Source organism: Temnothorax nylanderi, unplaced genomic scaffold (genome assembly GCF_030848795.1).
Source record: "Temnothorax nylanderi isolate EJ_2023f unplaced genomic scaffold, tnyl_v1.0 TNYL_tig0259_pilon, whole genome shotgun sequence".
Classification (NCBI taxonomy): Eukaryota; Metazoa; Arthropoda; class Insecta; order Hymenoptera; family Formicidae; genus Temnothorax; species Temnothorax nylanderi.
Genome location: NW_027249321.1, coordinates 235,895 through 263,606, shown reverse-complemented (window position 1 = coordinate 263,606; position 27,712 = coordinate 235,895). Strand labels below are relative to the sequence as shown.

At 35.8% G+C, this 27,712-nt stretch overlaps 1 protein-coding gene and 2 long non-coding RNA genes across 4 annotated transcripts; 1 reads left to right on the top strand and 2 right to left on the bottom strand.

The window, feature by feature from the left end:
* Nucleotides 1–2,088: 2,088 nt before the first annotated feature.
* On the bottom strand, nt 2,089–3,035 carry LOC139780054 (uncharacterized). The gene is made up of 2 exons (XR_011720095.1): nt 2,787–3,035; nt 2,089–2,483 (listed from the first exon to the last, which is right to left on the bottom strand). It is a non-coding gene; the product is annotated as an uncharacterized lncRNA (long non-coding RNA).
* Nucleotides 3,036–3,906: 871 nt separating this feature from the next.
* Nucleotides 3,907–5,029, bottom strand: LOC139780051 (uncharacterized). The gene is made up of 3 exons (XR_011720093.1): nt 4,726–5,029; nt 4,562–4,627; nt 3,907–4,091 (listed from the first exon to the last, which is right to left on the bottom strand). It is a non-coding gene; the product is annotated as an uncharacterized lncRNA (long non-coding RNA).
* A 222-nt stretch (nt 5,030–5,251) lies between these two features.
* Nucleotides 5,252–9,431, top strand: LOC139780049 (uncharacterized). Of its 2 annotated transcripts, XM_071718573.1 has the most exons (9): nt 5,252–5,330; nt 5,508–5,635; nt 5,800–6,016; nt 6,491–6,615; nt 7,634–7,808; nt 7,911–7,979; nt 8,209–8,324; nt 8,680–8,893; nt 8,965–9,431. In XM_071718573.1, the coding sequence occupies exons 3-9, from the start codon at nt 5,806–5,808 to the stop codon at nt 9,093–9,095; spliced, it is 1,041 nt and encodes a 346-aa protein (XP_071574674.1). In that variant the 5' UTR covers nt 5,252–5,330; nt 5,508–5,635; nt 5,800–5,805; the 3' UTR covers nt 9,096–9,431. The 2 variants fall into 2 exon arrangements, with proteins under 2 accessions (XP_071574674.1, XP_071574675.1); XM_071718574.1 differs by lacking the exon at nt 5,252–5,330 and having other exon boundaries at nt 5,416–5,635; nt 8,680–8,846; nt 8,965–9,098.
* Nucleotides 9,432–27,712: the final 18,281 nt, after the last annotated feature.

Here is a 27,712-nt window from a genome sequence, read left to right as displayed (position 1 = left end):
TATTATTAAAAAAGGATATACATTTTATTTAATACAATTGATATAAATGATATAATGGATACTATTGAACATATTACTTTTTTTTTCTTACTTTGTATATTGTGTAATGTGATATTTAAAATGCTCACGGTATGATAAGATTCCTGTGATTATTTTGTCTATATTACAATAATATTTACAATACAATTAATATTTCAACGATATTTTTAAAATGTTTAGTGTTATACGTAAATACATTACATAATGATAACTATTTGGCAATGTTGCTATATAGCAATTTTCATGTACTTCTATAAAAACGCATACTGTTTAATATTTTTTGTTTCTATAGCTATAATTTCAGTTCCAATATTACGTATTAAAGTTAAAAAATTACATATTGAAGTTGATGTATTCACAATATTACAAAGGAGTAATTTCTTTTTTATTTTTATTATCTACCTAAAAAATAGAGTATTCGAATAAAGGTATGGTCGGAGAGCATTGCGAAACTGTTGTCAGAACGTTTATTTTTTCTTGTCGATGACATAAGCAGACAGCCATCTTTTACAACTCTTTCGTATACCTATTGTAGATTTTACACAAACATTAAAATCTTTTAAGGTATTTTTATCGATACTTGTTCCATTTCCTAATATGTTACTGTCGCTAGCTTACAACTTTTTTGAATTTTTTTAGTCGGACAGTTCCTCGCAACTAATCGATTACTAAAAGGTGAAGCATGAGGGTATATACTATTACGTAAAACATGCACACTATGTTGCATGTTAATGTAACGGACGATTTGAAATTTACACCTTTTGCGCAATAAATTGCTTGAAGTGTATCGTGATTTGCAGATTTCGAAGGGAAACGTAGAGTGAGCCCAAAGAGGTCCCCAATTAAGAACACTTTGTGATATGTGAAAAGTTGATGCACATTAAAAGTCATACCTTTCTTTGAAAATAGTTTTTCTGTTAAAAATGCAAACTTGTATAAGTCTTCATCAACTTTATCAAATCATTAATGCTTATATCACATCTTAGTAATGTATGCAAGCTTTCAACAAACAAAATCCAATATTTCACCATGCGTTCATTTAAAGTCAATCGAAATAATGGCAGACTATAATAAAGAATGAAGTTTTCCCATTCTCTACTTTTCCACTGATTAATATCATCAAAAGATCTACTCAATCGACCTATTTGATGGGGAACTTTTATCTGTAACAGAATTTTGTTCATTTCTTCCACTGTTGATGTTTCTATCACTTTAAAAAATACTTCGTGATTTGCTTTCCAACACCACTAAGGCAAGAATGCATGTAATCAGGAACGAATCCCTGTACAATATCAAAATAAGGTAAATTGATTAGAGGTGAAGTACACTTCACTCCATAAACATCGTCACATTCTTCGATTGTAGCCCTTGTCATAAACTCAATCATATTTCTCTTGGTTCTTTCTTCTGGACAAGATTGTAAAATGGGGTACCTCATACTACCTTCGTACCACTCGCCTTTATGTAAACACCAATTACATCCATACTGTCCATTAAACAATTTAACTCCTTGCATAGGAGCCCGCGCAACCGAGTCAACGCAACAAATTAAAGTGTAGACTTTAATCAAACGCTTCTTCATTATTAATAGTGCAATCATACCTTCCGTTGATAATCGAACTATTGTGTCAGTAAAAGGTTGTAAGAAGGCTGTCATTTCAGGTTTGTTCTTGCCAAACCACATACCAACAAGTTATGATTCGTTTTAATCTCGATTCAACAGGAATTTCGTTCAACTGTAAATATATAGGCCAGATAGAGTACTGGGAGCATTCAAAACGAGGTGCGCCATCAGTATTGAAAATAGTTGTAACGTAATTGTGCCTTTCATTAGTAGGGTAAACTTTTACAAAAGATCTGTAGCATTTGCCATCAAATATATCTCTAATTCTTCCATCATATTTTCTTTCTTTTATAATGTATTCATAATATTGTTGATTATCTTCCAGTAACAGTTTAATACTTTCTGTTGGATCGATGAGTAAGAAAATATTTGAAGATGATGGACCATCAAATTCAACTATTCCTAAACATACTTCACAAGTCATAGAAGATTTTAAATCTCTTATTTTTCCAAGATATTTACTACAATTAGGGCATATTCCATGATACTCTAATGTACTTTTCGAATTTACAATATTGTCAAATATCCATCTTGTATCAGGCAACAATGTTCGTGAAAAAATGGTATTAATAAGTCTCAGTAAACTACATATTTCACTTAAAGATGACCTATGTCTTAAGCTATGCTCAAGAACCATCAAAAATATTTCGCTTCTTGATTTATCAACACAAATATCAATACGAGCTAAAAAATCATCGTTACAAATAAAATCTTTTAGATTTCGTGAGCGGCAAATATCATTATCTTTATCATCGTAATCTCTTAAATCGTCATATATATTCACATCCCATTCCAGTTGTTGGCTTCTTCTACAATAAATCTGAAACATTTTTTATTTATTATTAAATACATTTTGAAATTGTTTTTGAATTTTATTGAAGCATGTTTAACAATTGACTTTGTCATAAAGAAAGCTTATTAATTAATTATTGTTGTAGTGTAATCAGAAAACAACTTTGTGTTTATAATATTCAATATTATTGAATAATTAATAATTTTTTAGAAAAGTACATTCCAGTAAAATAGTAGTAATTTGAAATTTGTATATAGATGAGCATTATGAATGAATGGAAAAGTTATTTAAATAATATTTAAAAAATTATTTGTTATTAAATTTGTTAACCTGGTCATCATAGATATCAGTGGAATTAACATTTGTTATTTGCTGAATTTCATGAATATTGTGAATTGAATCCTGTAGCACTTCACGTTGATCGTCAATAAATTTCTTTTCTTCATCTATGATGTTGATGAATTGTTGAACTTCTTCCATTTCTTCGTCATTATTTAAAATTTCGTGCATTGTATCGACATTGTTATTAAAAGATGTATTACTATTCGTGCAATGAGCCCCTTCCATTTCAACATTTTCAAAATTCTAAAACAAATGATTAATATTTATTTATTTTTATTTTCATAATAAACTTTATTTATAAATATTATTCGCTGTATTCGACAAATGTTATTTTGAAAAAAATTTAATTTAGTAGCTACTTTTATAACTTGTTACATGGTATATGAAAGTATCTCACTGAGAACTATAAAAGCGATTGGATAAAAATGGCATTATGAAATATAATTTATAGACATTACAAATATAAGGTTCTGTGATTTTTATACAACTATTGTTTGTAGGTATTATTACAAAAAGCAGAAAAAGTCGATTAAAACCAATAAAAATTCAATTGATTCAGTCTTAATTTTGGTACCAATTTCCACATTTCAATCCAATCGATTTCGTTGTAAAAATCGATATAACTATATTACGACTGATAAAAAAAAAATCCGTCCAGAAGTTAACAGGGCAAATCACATTATTTCACCGCAATTGGGTTGTCTCTATAAAAGCTGCTAATTCGTCTACATATTCAATGAGGAAGATACCATCAGGAATTTTTATACGAAGAATTTCATCACAAGATATTACACTTTAATTGTTTGTGATATATATCTTTAATTGTTTGAGGCAAACGTAAATCTGTTACAAAGAAATGTTGTAGACACATTTTTCTTCATTTTTCCTACAGGATCGATTGATATTTTTTAATTTTGCAAAAAATAATAATAAAAGTAATTATTACACATTTTCTTAGAAACAAATTAAAAAAAGAAAAATCACTTATTTCTACCATATGCAAAAAATCCAATAATTAGTCCATTTTTCAGCTGTGTTGTACCTTAATAAGTTATTCGACTATTATTGGCCATTCCCAGCACGGATATGTTTCAATTTATGACGAAACCTTTAATCGTTAAAATAATGTAGGTTTACTTAACAATTACTTACAAGACTATATGCTGGCATTACAGATTTATATTTTAATCTTTTCTTAATCCTTGGACTAACATCTTCTACATATATTGCATGAGCGCAAATAATTTTTATATCTTCTGGGATGTTTCTCAACCATAATTCGTGCAGAATTTTCTACATACAATACAATATTAATATTGTTTATTAATAAATTTATAAACCATACAACAATATTCGAGAGGAATTGAACACATAGCACGCGAGTGTATAAACAATGAATTATTTAACATCTCTTATTCTCCTGTTAAATGTATGAAATTAAAATGACTAAAATATTTTCTCCATAGTAACCGATAAATAAGAATAGTAATTTCTAGTTTTGAAATAATTTTTTTTTATTTGACGTATTAACTGAATTAATAAAATATAACGATATTTCTTCAGATATTAATAACTTATCAAAATATTTTCTGATACGTACATGAAATAGTAAAATTATGTACAATTGTTTCACAGATATTCATTATTTAATATATTAATAAAAAATTGAATAAACATACGGCTATTAATTACATTTGTAAATCATTATAAGTTGATTTCAAAGATAATAAAAACTATTTATTATATTCTTCATCAACACTCACCTATTAAATTCAAAAGAAAGTATAAGAGGTAAATAACAAAAAATTCCAGGTAATGTGAACGTTAACCTATAAAAAAGAAATTGTGAAACATTTACGATATGTACATACTTTTTATAATGATATATAATAAAAATTATAAATTATATACCATGTGTTATACATACCATGTATCAATGAATTTTTATATTTGTTTAACTGGTGAACAACAAGGATAACATGATACACGGAGGCACTATTCTTCTTCTTCTTAATTTTTCTGGCACCTGATCTCTGCCGAGACACAATACGGCCAAATAGCGATATCTTATGCCCACTTAGGAGCGAGGTTATTTCAAAACGTAAAGTTGCATCAGCAACCTTCAAAAATTTTTCCTTTAAAGCCCCTTGCACCAAGGATGCCAGATTGGCGGTTTTCCGATTGTCGGTTAGACAGCAGAGATCTGTCTATCTTCTTCTACCGCTCGACGCTCGAAGCTGGCTGCTGAAACGTAAAGTTGGCATCTCTGCCCATCCCCACCACTGGCTGGCAGTGGCTGTCGAAAACCGCCAGTCTGGCTGCTGGCATCCTTGTGTGTGCGACGTGCGTCACGAGACCATCCCCACTATTTCCCTCACCCATATTACCAAATGCTACCGAGGCTGTGTTCCGAAATTCACTGTCAGTACCTAAAATCTATAATGTGCGTGACATAAACTATAGATTTGCAGTACTGGCAGTGAATATCGGAACACAGCCCGAGAGGCGAGGACAGGTCCTATCCGACAGGATGTAATACGCGCTAAATCGAACGCAGTCATAGACCGTTGTTACACGTCGGGTTTAATAACATCGGTAGTTCTTAGGCTGGCAAATCACAGCTATTCCCTTCTTCTGAAGAATGAGTGTGATTGGCTAGTCTAAGAACTACCGATGTTATTAAACCCGATTAACGGCGCCGTGTAACAGCGGTCATAGAAAACTTGTGAATGTGAAATCACGAATTTTACGAACACGCGGGTTAAATGTGTAACAGCAACAGAATAAAAAGGCTTCGTCAAAGAAAACAAATTCTGTGATACCATCGAGGATAATAGGTATTATTATATTATTTTATTTTTAATAAAATATATCTGTTTCATTGACTACAATTGTAACCATTAATGGTTATAATTATATCTAAATTTTGTATCATAAAATATGTTCTTACATTTTCATATAAAATATTAAGCAATAATAATGTATCATTTTTTCCAAATAGGTAATTATGGATACGAATATGATAGCAATATCTGAACCAACACATGCTGCTATTCGTTTCTATTCCGATGAAAGGAGAAAAGTTGAGATCATATCTACCAAAGATATAGAAAACTTTAATGGGAAAATTTGTTTCAATGAACCATATTATGTAAAAAGATATGATAATCAGAAGAACAATTTTCATCTATCACCAGCTGAGGTATTATCTGTCGGAAGTAAGTGACAGCCATTAATATAATATGTTTATAATTAAAACACTTCTTCATGTTTTTTTCATAAATATAAGTAAAAGTAATTAATAATAAATCTTATAATGGTATTTATTTAATTCTTTGACTTAAATTTTGAGAATGTTATCAAAAAGCTATGAGTCTGAAATGTATTTAATCTATACGTAGCATATTTTAAAGATTTACTTTCTTATTTGTCATTAGTAATTACTCATTACTTCTAAGAGTTGTTAAATATTTTTTTATATTAATATCTCTTTAAAAAATAAATAAAATTCTAAAATCAGTAATAAGTTTTGTAAATATCAGTAATTTCAGTTTATCTCAACTACTTACATTTATATATTACATATACAAAAATATTAGTTGTCCGCAAACTTTTATAAATTGTAATAAATAATTATAAAATTCATGAAGTAAAAAACATGCATTTTTTATGAAAAATAATTTTTTTTCAAGGTGAAGAACATTTATTAAATAAAAAAGGGAGATATAAATTTTCAAAAAAACGCCATAGTGATGCTCTTCAACAACTGCGATTAAAAATGGAAGAAAAACAGAAAACATCAAAAAAGAATATCAAAGTAAGTGTTTAAGGTAAAATGATCATACAAGTACATTAAATTCTTCATACATGTTTTAAGGCTCCTGGTCCCTCGCCGACCATATTGAAATCGAAACGTCAGAAGCGAGAAATTACACGAAAATTACATTGCAATTTACTGTCAAATAAAAAGATATTTTGATTAAAACACACTGTAGGTCGCTATAGCACACTGTAGTGTGTTAAAACGATTTGTAGTGTGTTTTTATTGAAAGATTTCTTTATTTTACAGTAGTTTGCAATTGTCACCGTAAAATTTCTTGCTTCTGACATCACGTTTCAAAATGGCCGCGGTCGGTACCTAGGAGCCTAATATATATTTGACAACGTAAAAATTAATTTTGCTTAAATTTCAAAAAGTTTTCATTAATTTAAATAATATGTTAGTATTATTGCTTATAGATTATGAAACAAAAACTAAAAAAATTAGGTAAAGCACATAATGGGAAACAGCAACTAGAAAAAATTTTTAAGTAATAGAAAATGTTTAAATCCACTATCTGACAATGATGAAGATACAACAGATCATTCTACACACGAAATATCACCACAACCTAGGCCTTCAAATGAAACGCAATCCAAAAAATGTACAAAGTCCTCGCATAATGTTCCACTATCCGACAATGATGAAGATCCAACAGATCATTCTACACATGAAATATCACCACAACCTAGGCCTTCAAATGAAACGCAATCCAAAAAATTTACAAAGTTCTCGCATAATGTTCCACTATCTGACAATGATGAAGATACAACAGATCATTCTACACACGAAATATCACCACAACCTAGGCCTTCAAATGAAACGCAATCCAAAAAATGTACAAAGTCCTCGCATAATGTTGAGGACCTGTCTTTAGAAGATGAAAATGATCAATCAGTGGTACAGTTATTGTTACTGATATTGTCGTTGCTATTGAAATCTCGGAAAATTGTGACTTATATTTTAATCAATTACTATCTAAAGCTACATTTTCATTTGTTATTATTTATTCTAGATGTTACAGAAAAAACGACAGAATTTAGAGAGAACAAAGATTAGTCTGCCGGGTAGAAGCAGACATTCCGAAGATGAAAGTGACACAGAAAATAACGAGTCAGGCAATATGTTAGCAAAACAATCGCGAATATTTGAAAATCAAGAAGATGATACAAATCACAATGACAATCAGAGTATAAACCATGATAGAACATCATATAAGAAATTATAAAATTAAATAGATGTCTTTTTAATTCATTTCGAATAAGACTAAACTGAATAATTTGTATTAATAGGAATTACTGAGACTCCACGACATAGACCACGATTCAGAAGAAACAAGGTTTACCGATTAAAATTACAAGGTATATTTATTGTAGGTATATTTATAAATACTTGATAAAAAGTTGTCTCAATAGTTATAATTACAACCTGAATTGTAAATTGTAGTAGATTTGTTCATTACACAATTGATTTACTTTAATACTCGTGTAATTTAAAAACAAAAAATAGTAAATAACGTATAAAACTTGAAACTTTTCAAACTTTTATAAAACAGTGAAAACAGTATTTGTCAATTTTTTCATAATTTAGATGCACCATACGATTCTGATGAAGAGGCTGCAAATGAGTATGACAACTCAATGCGTCCTGATACAAGGGACGTAAATCCTGAAGAAAAGCAGTTATACGACATCGAAGGTGACGAGGTACAATTATGAATGAACGCTGCATTCCTAATTATATCAATTATTCTCTATCAAGTATTCTCTACTATTTTATTATTTATATTTTACTATTTTATTCTCTACTATTTTATGGTTATTAACATATGATAATCACCATGAATGGTACGATTTCATCAATAGTACAATGAACAATTATTTAGAAAATTTACCTAATTTCGAATTCACGGTTTTATTTTAATTTTTAATTTTATTTATCTTATATGAAAGCAATGCTTCTGATTAATAAAAGTTTATTAATTAGTAAGCAATAACTAGTATATAAACTTTTAACATTAACTGATGTTTTTGACAAATCTACAACGAAAATATTTTTTAGATATATATTGGTTGCGGAAAAATGATAAATTTAGCTTTCTGGGAATATATGAAACATCGAGGTCATTGGGTATTTCTAAGAGAGTTGTTGGAAATTTTGTGGACAAGAGAAGCATTGGTAAATCGTTGTTTCAAAACATCAAGGATAACTACCGAACTTGAAAATAGGTCTCCTAGAAAACGTTTTACTCCTCAAAAATATAGTATTTTACGACGTAAGTATTATACATATAATAATCATGATTTGAAAATAAAAATAATTATTGATTTCTTTTTTATTGTTTAGGCCTATTTAAAGATTATCTAAATAAAACTTACGGACATTCAACGAAGAAAGCGAAAATTCTAAGAGACTTAAACAAACAGATTGGTTATAAAATAAGAGATCTTCGTAAATCACTTTACAAAGTCACATAAAAGTTGTTTTTCATTATTATTAAGTACTTTTGTTATGCTGAGTCATAAAAATTTTTTTTTTAATATAATATTTTATATTAATGTTAAATCATTAAAATGTTTTACGTTTGAAAAATTTAATTAAGGTTTTAGTATTTTAATGCTTAACGCTTGGAGAATAGTTTTATCCGTTTTCGAATGTAGAGCGAGTTTGTCATCTAGATCCTCAATTTATCTCGCAAGTTTAAAAACTTTAGATAAGGTTTATTAATGTAATTTAAATATTATTACTTTGATATAATATATATTATCTTAAAATGTACATACATATTATTTAATAAATAATATTTAATTTTATTGTATGTTTTAATTACATTATTTAAAACTATCAATGAAAAATTAATATCAAGTTAGTATTCTTTAGATAGAAAAATAATGACCGCCATATACTTAGAACAATTACAGTTCATTACATTTCAAAAGTTACGAAGTTACATTTTATTATTGCTAGATTTACTTATAAAATTTCTAAAATATTACTTCTCACTTTATTAGCTATCAGTATGATTTCTACTGTTCAATATCAAATCATTATTTTATATATGCACTATTTCTTATATCCTTTTTTAATAATATTAAAAATATTTTATTTTTAATCAACAATTCACACACACATTATGAAATTATAAAACGTAGAACCTATATGATATATGAGATTTCATATAAGATCGCATTTCAGATCTCATATGAGATTTTGGCACGATACATGATATGAGATCTCATAAGAGAATTTATATGTGTTAGTGTATGAGACCTCATATGAGAGCACATATGAGGTCTCATGTGTGTTCTCACATGATTTTTTTCAGTAGGGCCTCCATGCAAAAAAAGAAAAAAACAAAGAATTTGTCCATCCCTGTTTTCCACCATCATGTTGAGAGATATCCACCAATCATAGTATACCTACACATCGGGTGAAGCAAATCTCAAAATCTCGGTTACTTGCACTCGTGCGTTCGTGTGAAAGAGTCTCGTGCTGCGCGTGTACTTGGCACGAAACACTACCGTGTCTCTTGATATACATATTTTGTACAGTCATCAAGTTTATTTTTTTTTGTAATATATTGCGTAAAAATGGCCGATTATTTTGATGACATAGTGGCTAAAGAAGAAGAACACGCGCTGTCGGGCGAAGAAGAAGAAGAAGAAGAAGAAAAAGAACACGCGCTGTTGGACGACAGCAATTATGAAAGTGATTCCAATGACAAACACGGAGAGCATGAATATCGTACCGTATATCGTCTGGAAATATTGGTCGTAAACGGACGCACGAGGTGTTGCATGATACACTTCTATTATACGAATGGTGGATCATACGTCAGATGTATGTCATGCATTGCATCGATTGACGATAATGATGATCCATAACTGTACGCCGTGCGAAAACATAAAACCGGCCCGCACAACGAGTTAAGCGGTCGTTTCTGTGGGAATTGCAGAGAGCCACTTTACACGATATTTCCATGCAATATATGTCCTATTTGCACGAAATAGGACATTGCATGGAACTCGCTGCGATCCCGCGTCCGCTTGCGCTGTGCGCCTTCGTAGAGCGAACTCGCCGCGACTTCTTTACGCTTCGTGCGCTTTCTTCGGGGCGAACGATGGCACCGTTCCAAACACTGCAACCTAACTCGGGCGCCTCATCGACGCGCCTTCATCTGGGCGAACTTTAAGGACACCCGAGGACCCTATTTTAGCCCTGTCACTGTTATCCTTTCTCGCTCAAGCCCACAAAAGAAAAGGGCATCCTTACACAAATTCACTGTGCGTTACCCCTCCGAGTAATCACGCGCGAAATATAAGAATCACAGCTATAGAATAGAAATAAATCTCCTCTCACGGGTGCTTTTCAGAAAAGCAAGTGCCTGCCACCGGCTCTATATACACTTAAATAATTTTTCGCCGGAGTTGCCTAACAGGTAAGTGAGTTTATGCGTAATATTCGAACTCGATATAATGACGACATTCAGTTTGCGAATTGCCGGGCAGGGCCCATGGGTCGACGTCGAGGGTGCCGCGCCGGACGCGCGAGACAGATAAGGAAGCTGCGACGCCTCCTTTATTCCAGCGGAACATTCGATCCGCGCATTTTTGACATCCCGCAGACCGAGAGTCGCGCTGTAGAGTCCGGCCCTAGGTACGGGCCCACGAGTGCACCCCCAAGTGACGCTCCTGCAGAAACGCCAGCCCCTCCGGCACCAGTTTCCTCGAGCCAACTCCTTCGCATTACGGAGGACGTAATACTCACTCAGCGCATTCGAATAATATTGCGAGAGAGTTGTAGTCAGAAAGAAGCGTAATAAAAGTATAATAGCAGTATAGATAAAACTTACCTTGCAGTGCTCCATAATTGAAACACGTCACTACGAACCACCGTGTCGCGAGTTATATCGCTCGGCCCGCGATACGGGCATTACAGCGTCGCGCCGTCACAAGGCGCGGGGTTCGCGCTCAATGACGGGCCGGGAGTATACCGAGCGTCGAGATCTCCAAGGGGCATTAGTTAGCATATTGAGATATTGTATTTATTATTTGTAATTATTTGTATGAGCGGCGCCCCACCGATCGAAGAGGAGGACACCGCATCGGAAACCAGCTGTCGGCGGGGAATTACGGCCCACCCGTTAGAGGCTCAAGAGCGACGGCCCGGCGAGGCGAGACGCGGGCGGCGTTATCGGAGGATGAGGAGTTCCGCGTGAGCCTGGCAGGGGCAGTCGCGGGTGCCGTCGCGTGGACGCACAGCGCACAGTGGGCCAAAACGGCAATCTAGCTGGACAAAAGTCGATTTTCGAAGATTAATATTTCTTAAAATAAACGATTATATTTTTAAGAAAGATATCTGATAGTTCATTTTCAACAAAATATTTACCATTTACACTTGTAGTTGTGTTATAACAATCGTTTGAATACGTCGTATAAATGTCATCTCGCAAAACGTTAAATCATTACTTTAGCAGCGCTTGCGAAATAAAGAAGTATTCTGCTTATATTGAAGAATATTAAAACTTCAAATTAGATAAATATAGAGAAAGGTATATATTTTTAAATTTTATTAACAAATTTTCATAATAGTTTTTTAATAATAGCGGTATTTTAAGTCAAACATTGCCGATTTTTAATTATGAAATTTTCAAAGTATGAAACTTAGAAAGGTCTACAAAAAAAACGCTGCGGAACGCTGCCGTCATTTTACCAGCATATTATTCCTTAGACATTTCTGAGTTTTATCCTTTTAAAACTAGCTGCCACTAAGTGCCGGTTTCATAGATACAGCGTTTTTTAGAACTCGCAACTCGTCCGTTTGCGTAAAGATACACGAGACGGTCTCGCGCTGCGCGTGTACTTGGCGAGCCTACCGTGTCTCTTGATATTGACATCTATCTATGGTTTTTCATAAATATCTCGAAATTGATTTAGAAAGAAATATCACAAGTTTATATTATTTATATTATTGATACACTAAAAATCTTTAACGACTACCATCTTCGATCAAAATTCACCTAAGAAATAGAATCTGATAAATCAATCAATTTCTTGGATACTACTGTTATCAGAGATGGTGACAGACTTATAACTAATTGGTATCGGAAACCCACTTTCTCGGGACGATATATTAATTATCTATCTAGTTATCCACATAGAAAATGTTTTTCATCAAGAAACATGGTGATACAATTAATGCGCAAAAAGATACGGAAAATTTAAATGTATTATATGATTCCGTGATAGCCGCTTTATAATGTCTTTATTTCATATGTTATTTATTTTACATTTTATTTATTTTGACATGCCTTATTCATTTCACTTTTTTATGTCTTTATTTTTCTCACAATTTATTTATTTCCATATTTCCTTATTATAACCTTTATTTATAACCTTTTTTTCTTTCACATGACTTATGTCCGTTTATCACTTGCAAATTAGTGTCATCGTTGTTATTGTTAATATTGTTTATCGTACACCGTTGTCTCGATAGCTATCTCTCCGTTCGCCAGTTGCTTTTGTATTATCTGATATGTGACTTTAACCGAGGTACTTTCTATTTTCTATTATATTCATTTTTCACTCAATATGACCATGACATTTACATGTTTTACTTGTTGTATGTGTGATTTACAGATTTAACCGCGATATACTTAAAAAGGACCAAAAAATTATAGTCTTTGATATATATTTATATTATTGAAAAATCCAATATTTTTATTATAAGCTACTGTTGGACATAGAGGAGAAATGATATCAATTGAATGTTAAAAATAAAAACAAGACAAAACAAATAGAAAAGTAATGTATCTAAAGAGATTTGAGTTATAGTTTATCATATTCCAAATTATAGTTCTGTTATAATTTGTTCTATTGTAAAAAGAAAAAATTAAATTTAAATATATAATTAAAAATCGGAAATAATTTATATAAAATTTTATAAATTAAATATTAAATCTATGCAATTTTATTTTTCTTAGGCATGTATACAATAACAAGACGTCGTCTTTTCAAAGTTTGGCATCAATGTGCAAATAATTCAGATCGTACATCAGCCTTATTAAACTTTATTACTAGCGATATTGGAGATGAAAATTGCCCGGAAAATTTTGTCAAAACTATTACATCTACAATTAAAGATTTAAATTATAAAATACAAAGCAAATGGAATGTCAGTAACCGTACACTACACTATTTTTTAAATAAAAATGGTGACTGGTTAGACAAAGAAATTAATTTTCCATTAGCATCTTTGCCTACATCAACGCCTTCAACATCTAAAATAGGTCGACCAAGAAAATTGTTCAGTGAATGCAGTAATAAGACCAAGAAAAGAAGAGTCGAAATATTAACTCAGAAAACTTGTACGGAGGAATTATGTTTTGCAACACAATGTAGTTTGCGAACTGCTGGACGTAGAGATGCAGCAGAAATGATAAAGGAGTTAATTGCGTCACCAAAAAAAGGAACAAAAATTAAAAAAGCTTATAAATCACCAAAACAAGAGCCCGTAAAATATACTCCAGACGAAGCATTAGCTTTCTTTATTGATGGAAATTACACAAAACATACGTATGCTTTAGTCCGGTCTGGTGCTAAGAAACGATATGCTGATATTTATCCTTCGTACCATGTTATTAAACAAGCAAAAAAACAGTGTTATCCGGAAAATATTACAATAACTGATATACAGGCAGAAATTAAATTACAATCGCTTTTGGATCATACTATTCGGCGCATTATTATGGTACAACAAGAGGTTCTTTTACAATGTCAAACGCCTCAATCAATAAAAATATTATTTAAATGGGGATGTGACGGTAGCTCAGGTCATAGCATTTACAAGCAAAAATGTTCCTCAGTTGCAGAACAAAAAGTTGATGCAGACTTATTTATAATATCTTTAGTGCCGCTACAATTATTTGCCGAAGGAGAAAATGCAAAATTAATTTTATGGAATAACCCACGACCAGGATCAACAAAATACTGTCGACCAATTAAATTAATTTTTAATCCAACTATTATTAAAATTGAAGAAAAAGAATTCGCAATAGAATCTGTATTATTGCTGACAATGGTAGATGGGAAAATCTGTAATGCATTAACAAATGTATCGTCACAAAAATGTTATGTTTGCGGAGCTACTCCAAAAATGATGAACGATATTGAGAAAGCATCACTAGTTAATGTTGATATTACAACGTTCAGTTTTGGATTGTCGACTTTGCATGCTTGGATTCGGTGTTTTGAATGTCTCTTGCACATTGCTTATCGTTTAGATATAAAAAAATGGCAAGTTAGAGGAAATGAAAAAAAGGAGGTAGAACTGCGTAAAAAACAAATTCAAGATCGTTTATATTCTGAAATGGGTCTGTTAGTAGACATACCAAAACCTTCAGCTGGTACTACCAATGATGGCAATACATCACGTCGTTTTTTTGAAAAACCAGATTTGGCCGCTGAAATTACTGGAATTAATGAAGAACTTATATTACGATTCTCAGTAATTTTAAGAACAATGTCTAGTGGATACGCAGTAAATCCTAAAGCGTTTGGAATATATACTCGAGAAACAGCAGAATTATACGTCAAATTATATCCATGGTTTTATATGCCACCCAGTGTGCACAAAATTTTAATTCATGGGGCAGATATAATTAAAAACGCTATTCTTCCGATTGGCATGCTGTCCGAAGAAGTACAAGAAGCACGTAATAAAGATTGCAGACGATATAGAGAAGGACATACTCGAAAAATATCTCGAGATAAAACTATGGAGGATTTACTTCATATACTACTTATTTCATCGGATCCAGTAATTTCATCATATAGACATCATCCACCACGAAAATCCGGATATTTAGACGAAGCTTTGTTGAAACTTTTAAAAGAACCGGAATTTACTTTAAATGTTTCGGAAGCTGATACAGAATCGTGCGATAGTTGCGATAGTGAATACTTTAATGAAAGTAACAGTAGTAATTAAGATTTTAATTTTTATTTTATTTGTTAACTAAAAGATTTTTATTATTTTGATTTATTATTTTTAATTTTATTATTTTAGTTTATTTCAGTTTAATACTGAAATAAAATTATTTAGTATTTTAATTTGTTTCTGTTTATTTTTAGTTTTCAATTAATTATTTTTTATTTTGTATTTTATTAAAACTAAGACGTATGAATCGGCCTAACTGGCAATAATTTATCATCGTGACGATTCGACCATTGGTTTTGGTCCGATTAATCGTCAAGACATTTATAATCTTTAATACTTATATATATATATATATATAAGAATCTCGTTTTTTAAATAATTTAAATTAAATTAAATTATTAAATTTATTGCGATTAAAATTATTAATTTAATTTAATTTAAATTATTTAAAAAATGAGATGCTTATATATATATAAGTATCAAAGATTATAAACGTCTTGACGATTAATCGGACCAAAACCAAAATAGTCGAATCGTCACGATAATAAATTATTGCCAGTTAGGCCGATTCATACGTCTTAGTTTTATTATCGTACTGGCGAACTACAATTGCATTGTATTTTATTATTTTATAATTTTTTATTATTTTATTATTTGTTTTAATTTAAGTTTAATTTCAGTTAATTCGAAAATTATATTGCGATCAATGCATACATGTACTGCTGTTATAATTATAATTTTTTGATATATGTAGTTTGCTTAATTTAACACACTGACACACAATGAGAATAGTCTAAAAATGGCAGGCCAAAACGTTTGTTAAGTTTTTACCTAATTAAAGATTACGACTTTGATAAGGAATAGCGCTATGTAGTTAGTGGATGGTTTTTAAGGAACACCCTGTATATTAAATGTTATTAAATTAAACTGATATACTTTGTACATGTTTACTTTCTATTTTAGAACACTTGAGAACATTTGTTTAACGATGAAAACTAAATTACTACTTTTGTCCAGCTAGATTGCCGTTTTGGCCCACTGTGCAGCGCCTCAAACCCGAGGCCTCACGAACCGCGGACGTCTGAAGGGCTGAGTGTCGGATCCGGAGGTGAAGTGGCGGCGGCTGGGAGCCTGCAACGAGGCGGTCCCCTCCCAAGAAGGAATTCGAGGGAGAGACGGGCCAGAAAGTGGAGCAAAGGTGCAAGGCGCCCCTCTGATTTACGGCGTTTCGCGGATCGAAGGGATCACGCGCGACGTCGATGACGGCCGAGCCGGAGCGCAATGCGGCCGCGCAGCCCCCGCGTGGGGGCGAAAAGTTCGACCCGCGATCGAGCACGACGTCGCTTTTCCTCTTCCGCGCTATCCGCCGAACCGAAACGAAAAGGAAAATTTGGAAAAGATAAATAAAAAAAATTATAAAATTATACAAAAGACGATTAAGGAAAAGGAAAATTTGGAAAAAATAAATGAAAAAAATTATGAAATTATACAAAAGACGATTAAGGAAAAGGAAAATTTGGAAGAGATGAATAAGGAAAAGTTTTCTGTTTGCAATAAATATCTCAGAGACAATGCTGATCTCTTAGTTACGAACGCTGACAAAGGTCAGACTACAGTTATTATGAACAGATATGATTATAACTCGCAAATGAGTTCGCTCCTCAACGATCCTTCCATTTACAGAAAACTAAATAGAGACCCGATAAAGAAAAAAACTTCAAAACTTAATTGTTTAGTGAAGTCATGGCTAAATAATGATATTATTGACAAAAGAGTTTACAACATACTAAATTGTACGAATGGCAACCTTCCACGTTGCTATGGACTCCCGAAGATCCACAAGGATGGCTACCCATTACGCATAATTGTATCGGCCATTGGCAGCCCGTCATATAATATCGCGTCCTATCTACACAATATCTTAGATAAAGCACTCGCGAAACCGAATTCGTATGTCAAGGACAGTTGGTCGTTTGTGAAAAGCATGAAACAATACAGCATCCCTCCTGACTACATCCTGGTCTCTCTCGATGTTGTTGCTTTGTTCACGAACATACCCATTGAACTTGTTTTGACCGGAATCGAAAAAAGGTGGGATGCAATTTCGGGAGAGACTCGGATGAGTCTCGATCAGTTCTTGCATGCGATTAGGCTGATTTTGGAGTCTACCAGTTTTTCTTTCAATGGGGAATTTTTTGAACAGATTTTTGGTAGCCCAATGGGTTCCCCCCTTTCTCCGATCCTGGCGGATATTGTGATGGATGACTGTGAAACTAGCTGCCTTCGGTCCTTTGACTTTCACATCGAGATATTTCGCCGTTATGTTGACGACATTTTTATGTGTATTCCGAGATCACGACTGGATGATGTTGTCCTGGCTTTTAATAATTATCATCCACGTCTCAAATTCACGTATGAATTGGAGAAGGACAATTGTTTGAATTTCTTGGACACATCTGTTTACAGAATCGATAATTGTTTAGTCACAAATTGGTATCGTAAACCAACGTTTTCTGGTTGTTATATTAATTACTTCTCGAGTCATCCTTTAAAATACAAGATTAATACCATCATCAACTTGGTCGACCACGCCATACTTCTGTCGGACGTACGGTTTCACAACGATAATATCAATTTGATAAAATCTATTTTATTGAACAATTGCTTTCCGGCTTCTCTCGTGGATAAACACATTCTAAGAAGACTTGCTGAAATTAACAAACGGCCAAATAACGATGAATCCGACAACCGTGCGGATAGAGCCAATATCCCTGATCTCAAAAGTTATATTCCTATCCCGTATGTTAAAACTTTTAGTGAGGGTTTACGACGTATTTTCAGCAATTACGGCTTGAGTACCCTATATACCGTTCCAAAGAAACTTGACGTACTAATTAAAAAAGGGAAGGACAAATTAGAGAATAGTAAATGCACAGGCGTTGTCTACAAATTAGATTGTTCAGATTGCAATGCTTGTTACATTGGTCAGACCAAGCGCCATTTAGAAACTCGCATTAAAGAGCATTGCGCGGACATTAACAAGCATTCCAGTCAGTAATCGGTCGTCAGCAAGCATAGAATAGAATTTGACCATAATTTTAAATGGCAAGAGGCCACGATCTTACACAAGGAGCAGAATCTCAAAAAACGTGAAACTTCTGAAATGATATTAATTAAAAAGCATACCAACGCTATAAATTTGCAGAAGGACACAGAAAACTTGCCATTGGTTTACGATCGGATAATAGCTTCTCTTTAAACTTTACACTCTATGTTGTTTTATGTATTTGTGATTATTCGCGACATGACACAATTTATCAGTCGTTCGTCGGGCGCCACACGTGACGGTCATGCCTCACGAAGTTTACATTCTGTTCAACCGCCCCGTTAAAGATTAACGATGACTCGTAATTTTATAACTTTTGACGCACATTGATCCATGTAAGTTGAATTTGTAATTGGCATTGTATCCACTTTAAATGTATTACCGGCAATTTACGTTACGATAATGTTCCAGCATAACTTGATAAGGACCCAAAATAGAGGTCGAAACGTCGTTATAACTATTCAATTATTGCCAGTCAGGCCGACTAATAAATACTTTATATTATTTTATTACTGGCGAAGGATTATTTTTGAAAAGGATCGTATCCATCGCGTATCTTATATGTGGGAGAATTGGCCCAAAATGTCAAGATATTTATTCGACTGAAGATCTTCAACGATCATACAAAGGATAATAAGAAAATTACTTTGCTCATTCAATTAGACGAAATGGTAGAAAAAGGGAGTAACTTTTTGACGGAGAAAGAGATTCAACAATGGAGAGACTTTCGGGAAAAACTTAAAAGCGGGAAAATCCAAATCGACAAATTGAACTTTACTCCGCGCTGTCGTCCGCCTTTTCCCGCGTGAAGCCCGGCCCGTCGTGGGTGAACCACAGCCGACCCGAGCGTACAAGGAGGCCGAACCGGCGAGGACGAGTCACAGGAAGCAGCGTATCGGTGAGGTCGCTCGTTTAGATTATTGTAAGCCACGAGCGGACTGCGAGGGGGTCGCGCTCCCGCTCTGTTGTCGACGCGCCATATTTTCGCGTCTCGTGTTGGCCGTGCAAAGTAAGCTCGGCGTAACTTTCGGTTGGCAGTCGACACCAAGCGCGAGGGACCCCGGACGCGGTTGTTGTAGGCGAGGGTATCGGAGCGAGCCTCTGGAGATCCGGTCGGGGAAGCGCCAGAGAGCCCTCGACTAGCGGGGTACGCGACACGCGAGGATTCGCGTCATTGTGACGGGCAGAGTTTCGCCAATTCCGCCATATCGCGATGAAAGCAAGTCGTGGATTCCGGCAGCCGTCTGCCGTAGCGTGGTTGTGATGCTCTCGCGATTTCGGATCACGCGAAGGCCGTGTGGGGATTCCGTCGTGAGCTCTTGTCGTGTTCGCACGTATGCTCGTATCTGCTCGTGACGAGCGTCGGACTTCGCATAATTTGGAGATGGTTTTGTCGACTCCCTAATATCGGAGTAATCCTTGGAGTAATTGGAGCAACGTTACATTTTGGAGCAATCATTGGATCATTGGAGTCTGAAATGGATTTGGCGACTCCTTAATCCTCAGTTACCTCATTAGGGTCTAAGTGACCCTAGACGTGTTTAAAACTCGCGCCCTTTTTAAACGCGCAGTGGTGGGGACTTCGGACCCGGGGGGAAAAAAGTTTGAAGGGTCTAGCACTAGCCTGGTGACGTGTGAGAGTCAGTTCGGTCGAAGCAGCCACGGCAGACAGCGAGAAGTGGGACGATAGGGTCACTCAGACCCTGGTGAGGTAATATCGTGACAAAAACGATTACTGTCAAAATACAAGTAAATAAGTAAATCTTATTAAAAACAGTGTATTTATGCAATATAATGATAGAAAAAATATTCTCTGTTGCATAGAAAGTAAAATATTGGATTTTATTAGTTTACAGAATCAAATAATATCTAGTAGCTTAGCGTCAAGATATTAATTTTACGGCAGCTGTGACATTCTCAAGTAAACTCCAGTAAATATTTACAAAACTTTTTTAACCGAAACTGTTTAATTTTTTCATTCTAAAGATTATTATTATTATTATTATTATACAGAAATGGAGACAAGGTCTCGCACTCGGTCAACGGCCAATGTGGTACAATCCCATGTGTAACGAACATGTCGCAAAAATATGCAGCACTTGCGCGTCGAATATAATTTTTTTCATGTGTCTATTTTTAAGTATTTTTTCATGCATTTTTATTGCATTTATTCAACATTTTTACCGATTTCATACAAAAAAACATGAATTTTTACCTCTCCATAGCCGCCATCTTGTATTAGCTATATAAAACTTTTTGAAAAATATTTTGTTATTCTTCTACATGTTTATATTTCATTCCCAAGGTCGCAAGTTTTACGATTTAAAAAAATGCCGTTTTTTAGAGACAATAATATTTGATCGATTTTCTTCAAAAATCATGAAACTTCACTTTGCAAAAAAAATATACTTTTTGGAACCAATCGTTATGACGCTAATATCTTCTTAAAGTACAACTCTTGACCTTTCGAATCATATATTATAAAGCCCTTGTATCTTTTTTTTAGTCAGTACTACGTCAATTTGAAAAAAAGCAAATTTTTTCGCTTTTTCAGAAAAACACTTCTTCCTTTTTTTTAAAATAACATTTACATTTTTTAACTTGGAATAATCTACCTTGCACAGTCTTGTAGATCTATAAAAGATGTATCGATTAAAAAAAAAGAAGTCAAATTGATGCATTTGTCTTAAAAATACAAGCTGGAGAAGACGGCAGGGGTCTCTCAGACCCTGGTGAGGTAATACTGGGGTGTAAAAACGTAAGGTAACTGAGGGTTAATATCGGAGTAATCTTTGGAGTAACTGGAGAGAAGTTATATTCTGGAGCAATCCCTGGATCATTAGAGCAATTGGGGAATCGTTATATTTTGGAATATTCACTGGAGTAATTGGAAAAATTAATCGTCTACCGATTGCCTGATTACGACGCTCATGGAAAGTATTCTCCCGGTAGGGTGAGTCTTTGGGCGAAATAACAATCAGATGTTAAATATATGTATTATAATTCAATCGTTCTTACGTTATTAGTAGTTTATCTTTTCTTTTCTTACGTTAGTGTTTTTGAGTTCTATGGATATTATATTATATTCTAAATAGCGCGTTCTTATTGATGTATTTATTCTTCTTTACGTTTAATTTAAATGAGTTTTTGTATTTCAACGACATTCTTTTGACCTTATTTGCGTGTTCTCACGTTTACTACCATTCTTTGCGCACGTGATCACATTCCTTCGGTTTGCGTCCTAAAGTCTTTGTTACAACGAGGAGCATGTACTTGCGTGTTCTTATGTTTACTATCCTTCGTGCGCGTGATCACATTCCGTCCTAAAGTTTTTGCTACAACGAAGAATACGTACCTTTATTTTGTAACTATGTAGAATTATACAATCGTTATCTGTGTGTATATATGCGTTAGGTTGAGTTTCATTTTGCGTTAATTCTTCTTTTGTGCGAGTTTCTTGCTTACATTTCGTTGGATCAAGTTGTGTAATTCACTTTCATTATGCCGAAGAATACGAACCGCAAATCTCTTAAGGAGAAGGAGAATGGGAACTCTAATAAACGCCGCCGTAACGATACAGATATGGAGTGTAATATTTTGCCGGATACGAATAAAACTTGTGATGACCAGAGTTCGGGCAGAGAAAAGTTTCTACTTTCGCAAAGTAGCAATAGATACTCTGATGCAATTATTGCGCCTTATCCCGTACATATTGAATCCCTTTCTGAGTCTCTGAATATCGGTAACTTACATCCCATGAGTATCGGAAAGTTGCTGTGTACTAAATATAATGGCGTTTCTGCGATTCGTAGACTTGGAAGGAGTTTAATTTGTGTGGATTTTTCCTCTTTTGTGGAAGCGAACGACTTACTATCTAGCAAAAATTTTCTACCGAACGGCTTGTTTGCTTATGCTCCGAATTATAAAGTATTCCGGGTCGGTGTAATTAGAGACGTGAATCCCTCCTTGTCTATTGATGAGATCCGTGAAGGCATTTCTTGGCCAGGTGATGCTTTAAAAATTTTCTCTTTGGAGAGACTTAAATTTCGTGACCGATCTAGTAATGTGTTAATGGACTCTGCTTCTGTTAAGGTGGTTTTTGCTTCCAACCTTTTGCCTTCTTATATCTATATTTGGAAGGTTAGATGTAAGATTTTGCCGTTTATCAATAAAGTTCGTAGATGTACCAATTGTTATAGATGGGGTCACTCCACCTTGACTTGTAGAAGTATTAAATCATGTGAGAAATGCTGTCTTAATCACCCTTCTGGAGATTGTGATTTGGAGCCTAAGTGTATCAATTGTGGGGGAAACCATATCTCCTCGGATTTTTCTTGCCCGGTTTTCATAGAGCATAAAATAATAAATACAGTTATGGCGTATACGAATGTTTCTTACGCTCAAGCAAAAAGAATTATCAAGACGAGGGACATTAATTCTTGTCAACAGGCAGTGAACCTTTTCAAGGGTCACGCTTACATGATCTGGAATAAGTTTGACCTAAATGAGGTCCAGAACTCTAGTTTTAATATAAAGAGACGTTCTGAGAGAGTGAATAGTGCGGACTCGATTAATTCTCAGTCTGTAATGGAGGATACCATCCGCCCTCCCTCTATGGAGGTAACACCTGAAAGGGACTTACGTCCCAGGGAACCTAATCTGATCGAGTCGAACCTCGAATCTCTTGCAAGTACCTTTCCTACCCCTGATATTATTCTTCATGATTTGCGATTTTTATATAACTCAGGTAAGTCAGAAAAATATAAAGCTTCGGCTTTATTACAGTACCTTGATTTAATTTTTCGTAAGATAAGTTAATGGCTTTGAGGATTTTACAGTGGAATTGCAGGGGTATCTCTGGGAAATTTTCTGAGTTCTCTAATTTGATTTTGGGATATGACGTAGTTTGCTTACAAGAGACCTGGCTGGAGCCTTGTTCATATTTTTCGTTTTACGCGGGGCGAAGTACCTGACCACGCTCGACCTCAAGAGCGGGTATTGGCAGGTACCTCTCACCCCGTCAAGCCGGCCGATTACCGCATTTACTGTACCCGGGAAGAGGCTCTCCTACTTTAAAGTAATGCCGTTCGGCCTACACTCCGCCCTCGCGACGTTCCAGCGGTTGCTAGATTCCGTACTCGGGCCGGAACTCGAACCCCACGTATTTGTATACCTCGATGACATCATCATAATTACGGAAACATTCGAGGAACACATCCGAATTTTGCGTGAAGTATTCCAGCGCCTCCGCGCCGCAAGTTTACGTTTCAACCCGGACAAATGTAGATTTTGCGTAGACCGCCTGCAATACCTCGGCCATATAGTCGACCGCAAGGGGATCCGCAGAAATGTGTGTATAATGAATGAAAAAACGAATACTTACGCAGAAAAGGTCCGGGCGATCGCCCAGTGACCCCGGCCGCAAACGGTAAAACAAATCCGACAATTCTTGGGGGTGGCCTCGTGGTATCGACGCTTCATCCAGGATTTCGCAACTGTCGCCGCGCCGTTCATCGCCCTGACACGAAAACACGCCCGCTGGAACTGGAGGGAGGAGGAGGATACCGCGTTCGAAAAATTAAAAGACACGTTGACCTCCGCGCCGGTTCTCACCTGCCCCGATTTTTCGCGACGATTTATCCTACAGACCGACGCAAGCACGACCGGGCTCGGGGCCGTGCTCACGCAAAATTTTCCGGAAGGGGAAAGGGTTATCGCGTACGCAAGTCGCACATTAAACCCGGCCGAACGGAATTACAGGGCGACTGAGCTCGAATGCCTAGCCGTAATACTAAATTATATTAAAGCCGTAAAGCTAAATTATATTTTACACACGTCGTTTATTATTGACATATTTTTCAAAAGATTTCTAATTACACCACATTTCAATGTAGATCATTTTCAACTTCGAGGGATACGCCGGTTCCCTCTACAGAACCAGAGTACACGGAAAAAAAAGAATTCTCTCCTATAGCTAATCATGGTTTGCTGTAACAGCGTTTGCTGCTGTAACTAATAAATTTGCTGTTGTTACTAATGTTTTGATGTGGTAGCAAACTATGCATATCTGTCACAAACATTTTATTTAGCATCATACAGTTAGCTATCCCAGCTAATTGATATGTTTCACTCAGCACTAACATATCAATATTTGTACGGAAATGAAAAGAATTGGTATGTGAGCTATACATTTAGGTATGGCACAACAAGCGTTTCCCAGGTACGATTTTAAAAGTGGGCCAGTGTCGGGCCAACGTCGGCTGCCAACCTGCGACTGTCGGCCCAGCACTGGCTGTAATGTCGAGCCGACGTCGGCATAATATTCAAATGATCAGTCCGGCCCAATGTTACGTGCCAGTGTTAATCCGACACTGGTTAGCGACATCGGCCCGATGTTACGTACCAGTGTTAATCCGACACTGGTCAGCGACATCGGTCCAATGTTACTTGCCAGTATCGGGTCGACACTGGTTACGCCCAGCACTGTAATGTCGAGCCGACGTCGGCATAATATTGAAATGATCAGTTCGGCCCAATGTTACGTGCCAGTGTCGAGCCGACACTGGTTTCCGACATTGACCCGACATTAAAAAAAAATTATATATCTATTTCGAAATTTATTATTATTTTTTTTAAACTACATTTATTTCTTAAAACGCAGCCTATATGATGATTCTATCTGAAAATTAGCATTTTGTAATTAATTAAAATGTTTTTTCGTATTTTAAAAACACACTTACCTTGGTGGGATCGAACTCGGGACCTCTGGATCGTGAGTCAACTGCCTTACGTGGTAGACTACTTCTCAATTTAATAAAAATTAATACATATTCTCTACACAACCAGCACAAATAATTTTTCAAAAATCATCTTAAGAAACAAATTCAGTTTAAAAAAAGTAATAAAATTTCGAAATGGAGTTATAATTTTTTTTAAATGTTGGGTCAGTGTCGGAAACTCATGAGTCAACGTCGGCGATATCATGGCAACCGGCTATCACTATCCGATCGCGGCGCGACGTCGGCCCAAGGAAGGTGAGCCGATTCTTGCCCGATGGCGACTCACGGGTCGACGTCGGCGATATCACGGCAAACCGACTATCTACCCGATCGCGGCGCGACGTCGGCCTAAGGGAGATTAGCCAACTCTTGCACGATGACGACTCACGGGCCAACGTTGGCAATACCGCGACAACCGACTGATATCCGATCGCGGCGCAACGTCGGTCCAAGCAAGGTTAGCCAACTCTTGCACGATGACGACTCACGGGCCAACGTTGGCAATACCGCGACAACCGACTGATATTCGATCGCGGCGCAACGTCGGTCCAAGCAAGGTTAGCCAACTCTTGCACGATGACGACTCACGGGCCAACGTTGGCAATACCGCGACAACCGACTGATATCCGATCGCGGCGCAACGTCGGTCCAAGCAAGGTTAGCCAACTCTTGCCCGATGACGACTCACGGGCCAACGTTGGTAATACCGCGACAACCGACTAAATAAATAGTCGGTTTGCCGTGATATCGCCAATGTCGGCCCGTGAGTCGGCATCGGGCAAGAATCGGTTAACCTCCCTTGGGCCGACGTCGCGCCGCGATCGAGTAAATAGTCGGTTTGCCGTGATATCGCCGACGTCGACCCGTGAGTCGGCATCGGGCAAGAATCGGCTAACCTCCCTTGGGCCGACGTCGCGCCGCGATCGAGTAAATAGTTGGTTTGCCGTGATATCGCCGACGTCGACCCGTGAGTCGGCATCGGGCAAGAATCGGCTAACCTCCCTTGGGCCGACGTCGCGCCGCGATCGAGTAAATAGTCGGTTTACCGTGATATCGCCGACGTCGACCCGTGAGTCGGCATCGGGCAAGAATCGGCTAACCTCCCTTGGGCCGACGTCGCGCCGCGATCGAGTAAATAGTCGGTTTGCCGTGATATCGCCGACGTCGACCCGTGAATCGGCATCGGGCAAGAATCGGCTAACCTCCCTTGGGCCGACGTCGCGCCGCGATCGAGTAAATAGTCGGTTTACCGTGATATCGCCGACGTCGACCCGTGAGTCGGCATCGGGCAAGAATCGGCTAACCTCCCTTGGGCCGACGTCGCGCCGCGATCGAATAATGACAGTCGGTTTGCCGTGATATCGCCAATGTCGGCCCGACGTTTGACGTTGGGCGAAAGTCGGCAAACCTTACCTGGGTTGTTTCTGTCGATCGAAATGTGCGCGCTTTATAAAAAAGAAGAACATCGGAAGAAGAAGACGGCTCGGTGGCGTGAGGCGCGCGTGGTTCTCGTCGATGCTACGAAGGACCGGTGATACATTACAGTGATACGTGCGTGCGGTACTGCGAAGGCATATCGTTGTGGTGCAGTTGTTCCATATTCTGTTATTGCTCGTATATAAATATAGTAATTACTGCTTATTACTCTTATTGCGTACGCGTATTTACACTTACGGTTCTTCGAGAATTTTCGAGAACATGGCGTCTGACGCAACGCGTTTATTGCTCGAGTGGAATTTCAGTGATGAGGTAATTGCGAATTTTACAGATATGTAAGTTGCTTTATGGTGGATCATTGCTTTATTTATAATAATCATAGACTTATCAGCCCCTGCCGTAAAAGGCAGCGTGGCGACATATGTATACGGTGCAAACGTAGCCTTTCTAGATGCTTTCTGGTAGATCACTTTTTTCTAAACGCCAGAAAGGCTTATATGTCTGCACCGTATATTGTTGCCACGCTGCCTCTTACGGCAGGGGCAGGTCTATCTATAAGTTATGATAATAATCGTGAGAATAATCTCGACAACCTCGATCCTTTTCTTTTACATAGCTGCAGTGCTATTTCTCGCGTATTAATATTTTGCAAAATATATTTAATATACCAAAGCAATTGATGCATGTCTTTGTAGTTATTATAACATAATTTCCAAATAATTGAAATTATTCTAAGATGAATTGTACATTGTTATTGGATATCGAACGCGTGTGCTTGGCTATTGACTATCGTAATAAATTATTAAAAATCAGATGCATCAAATAAAGCTAGATT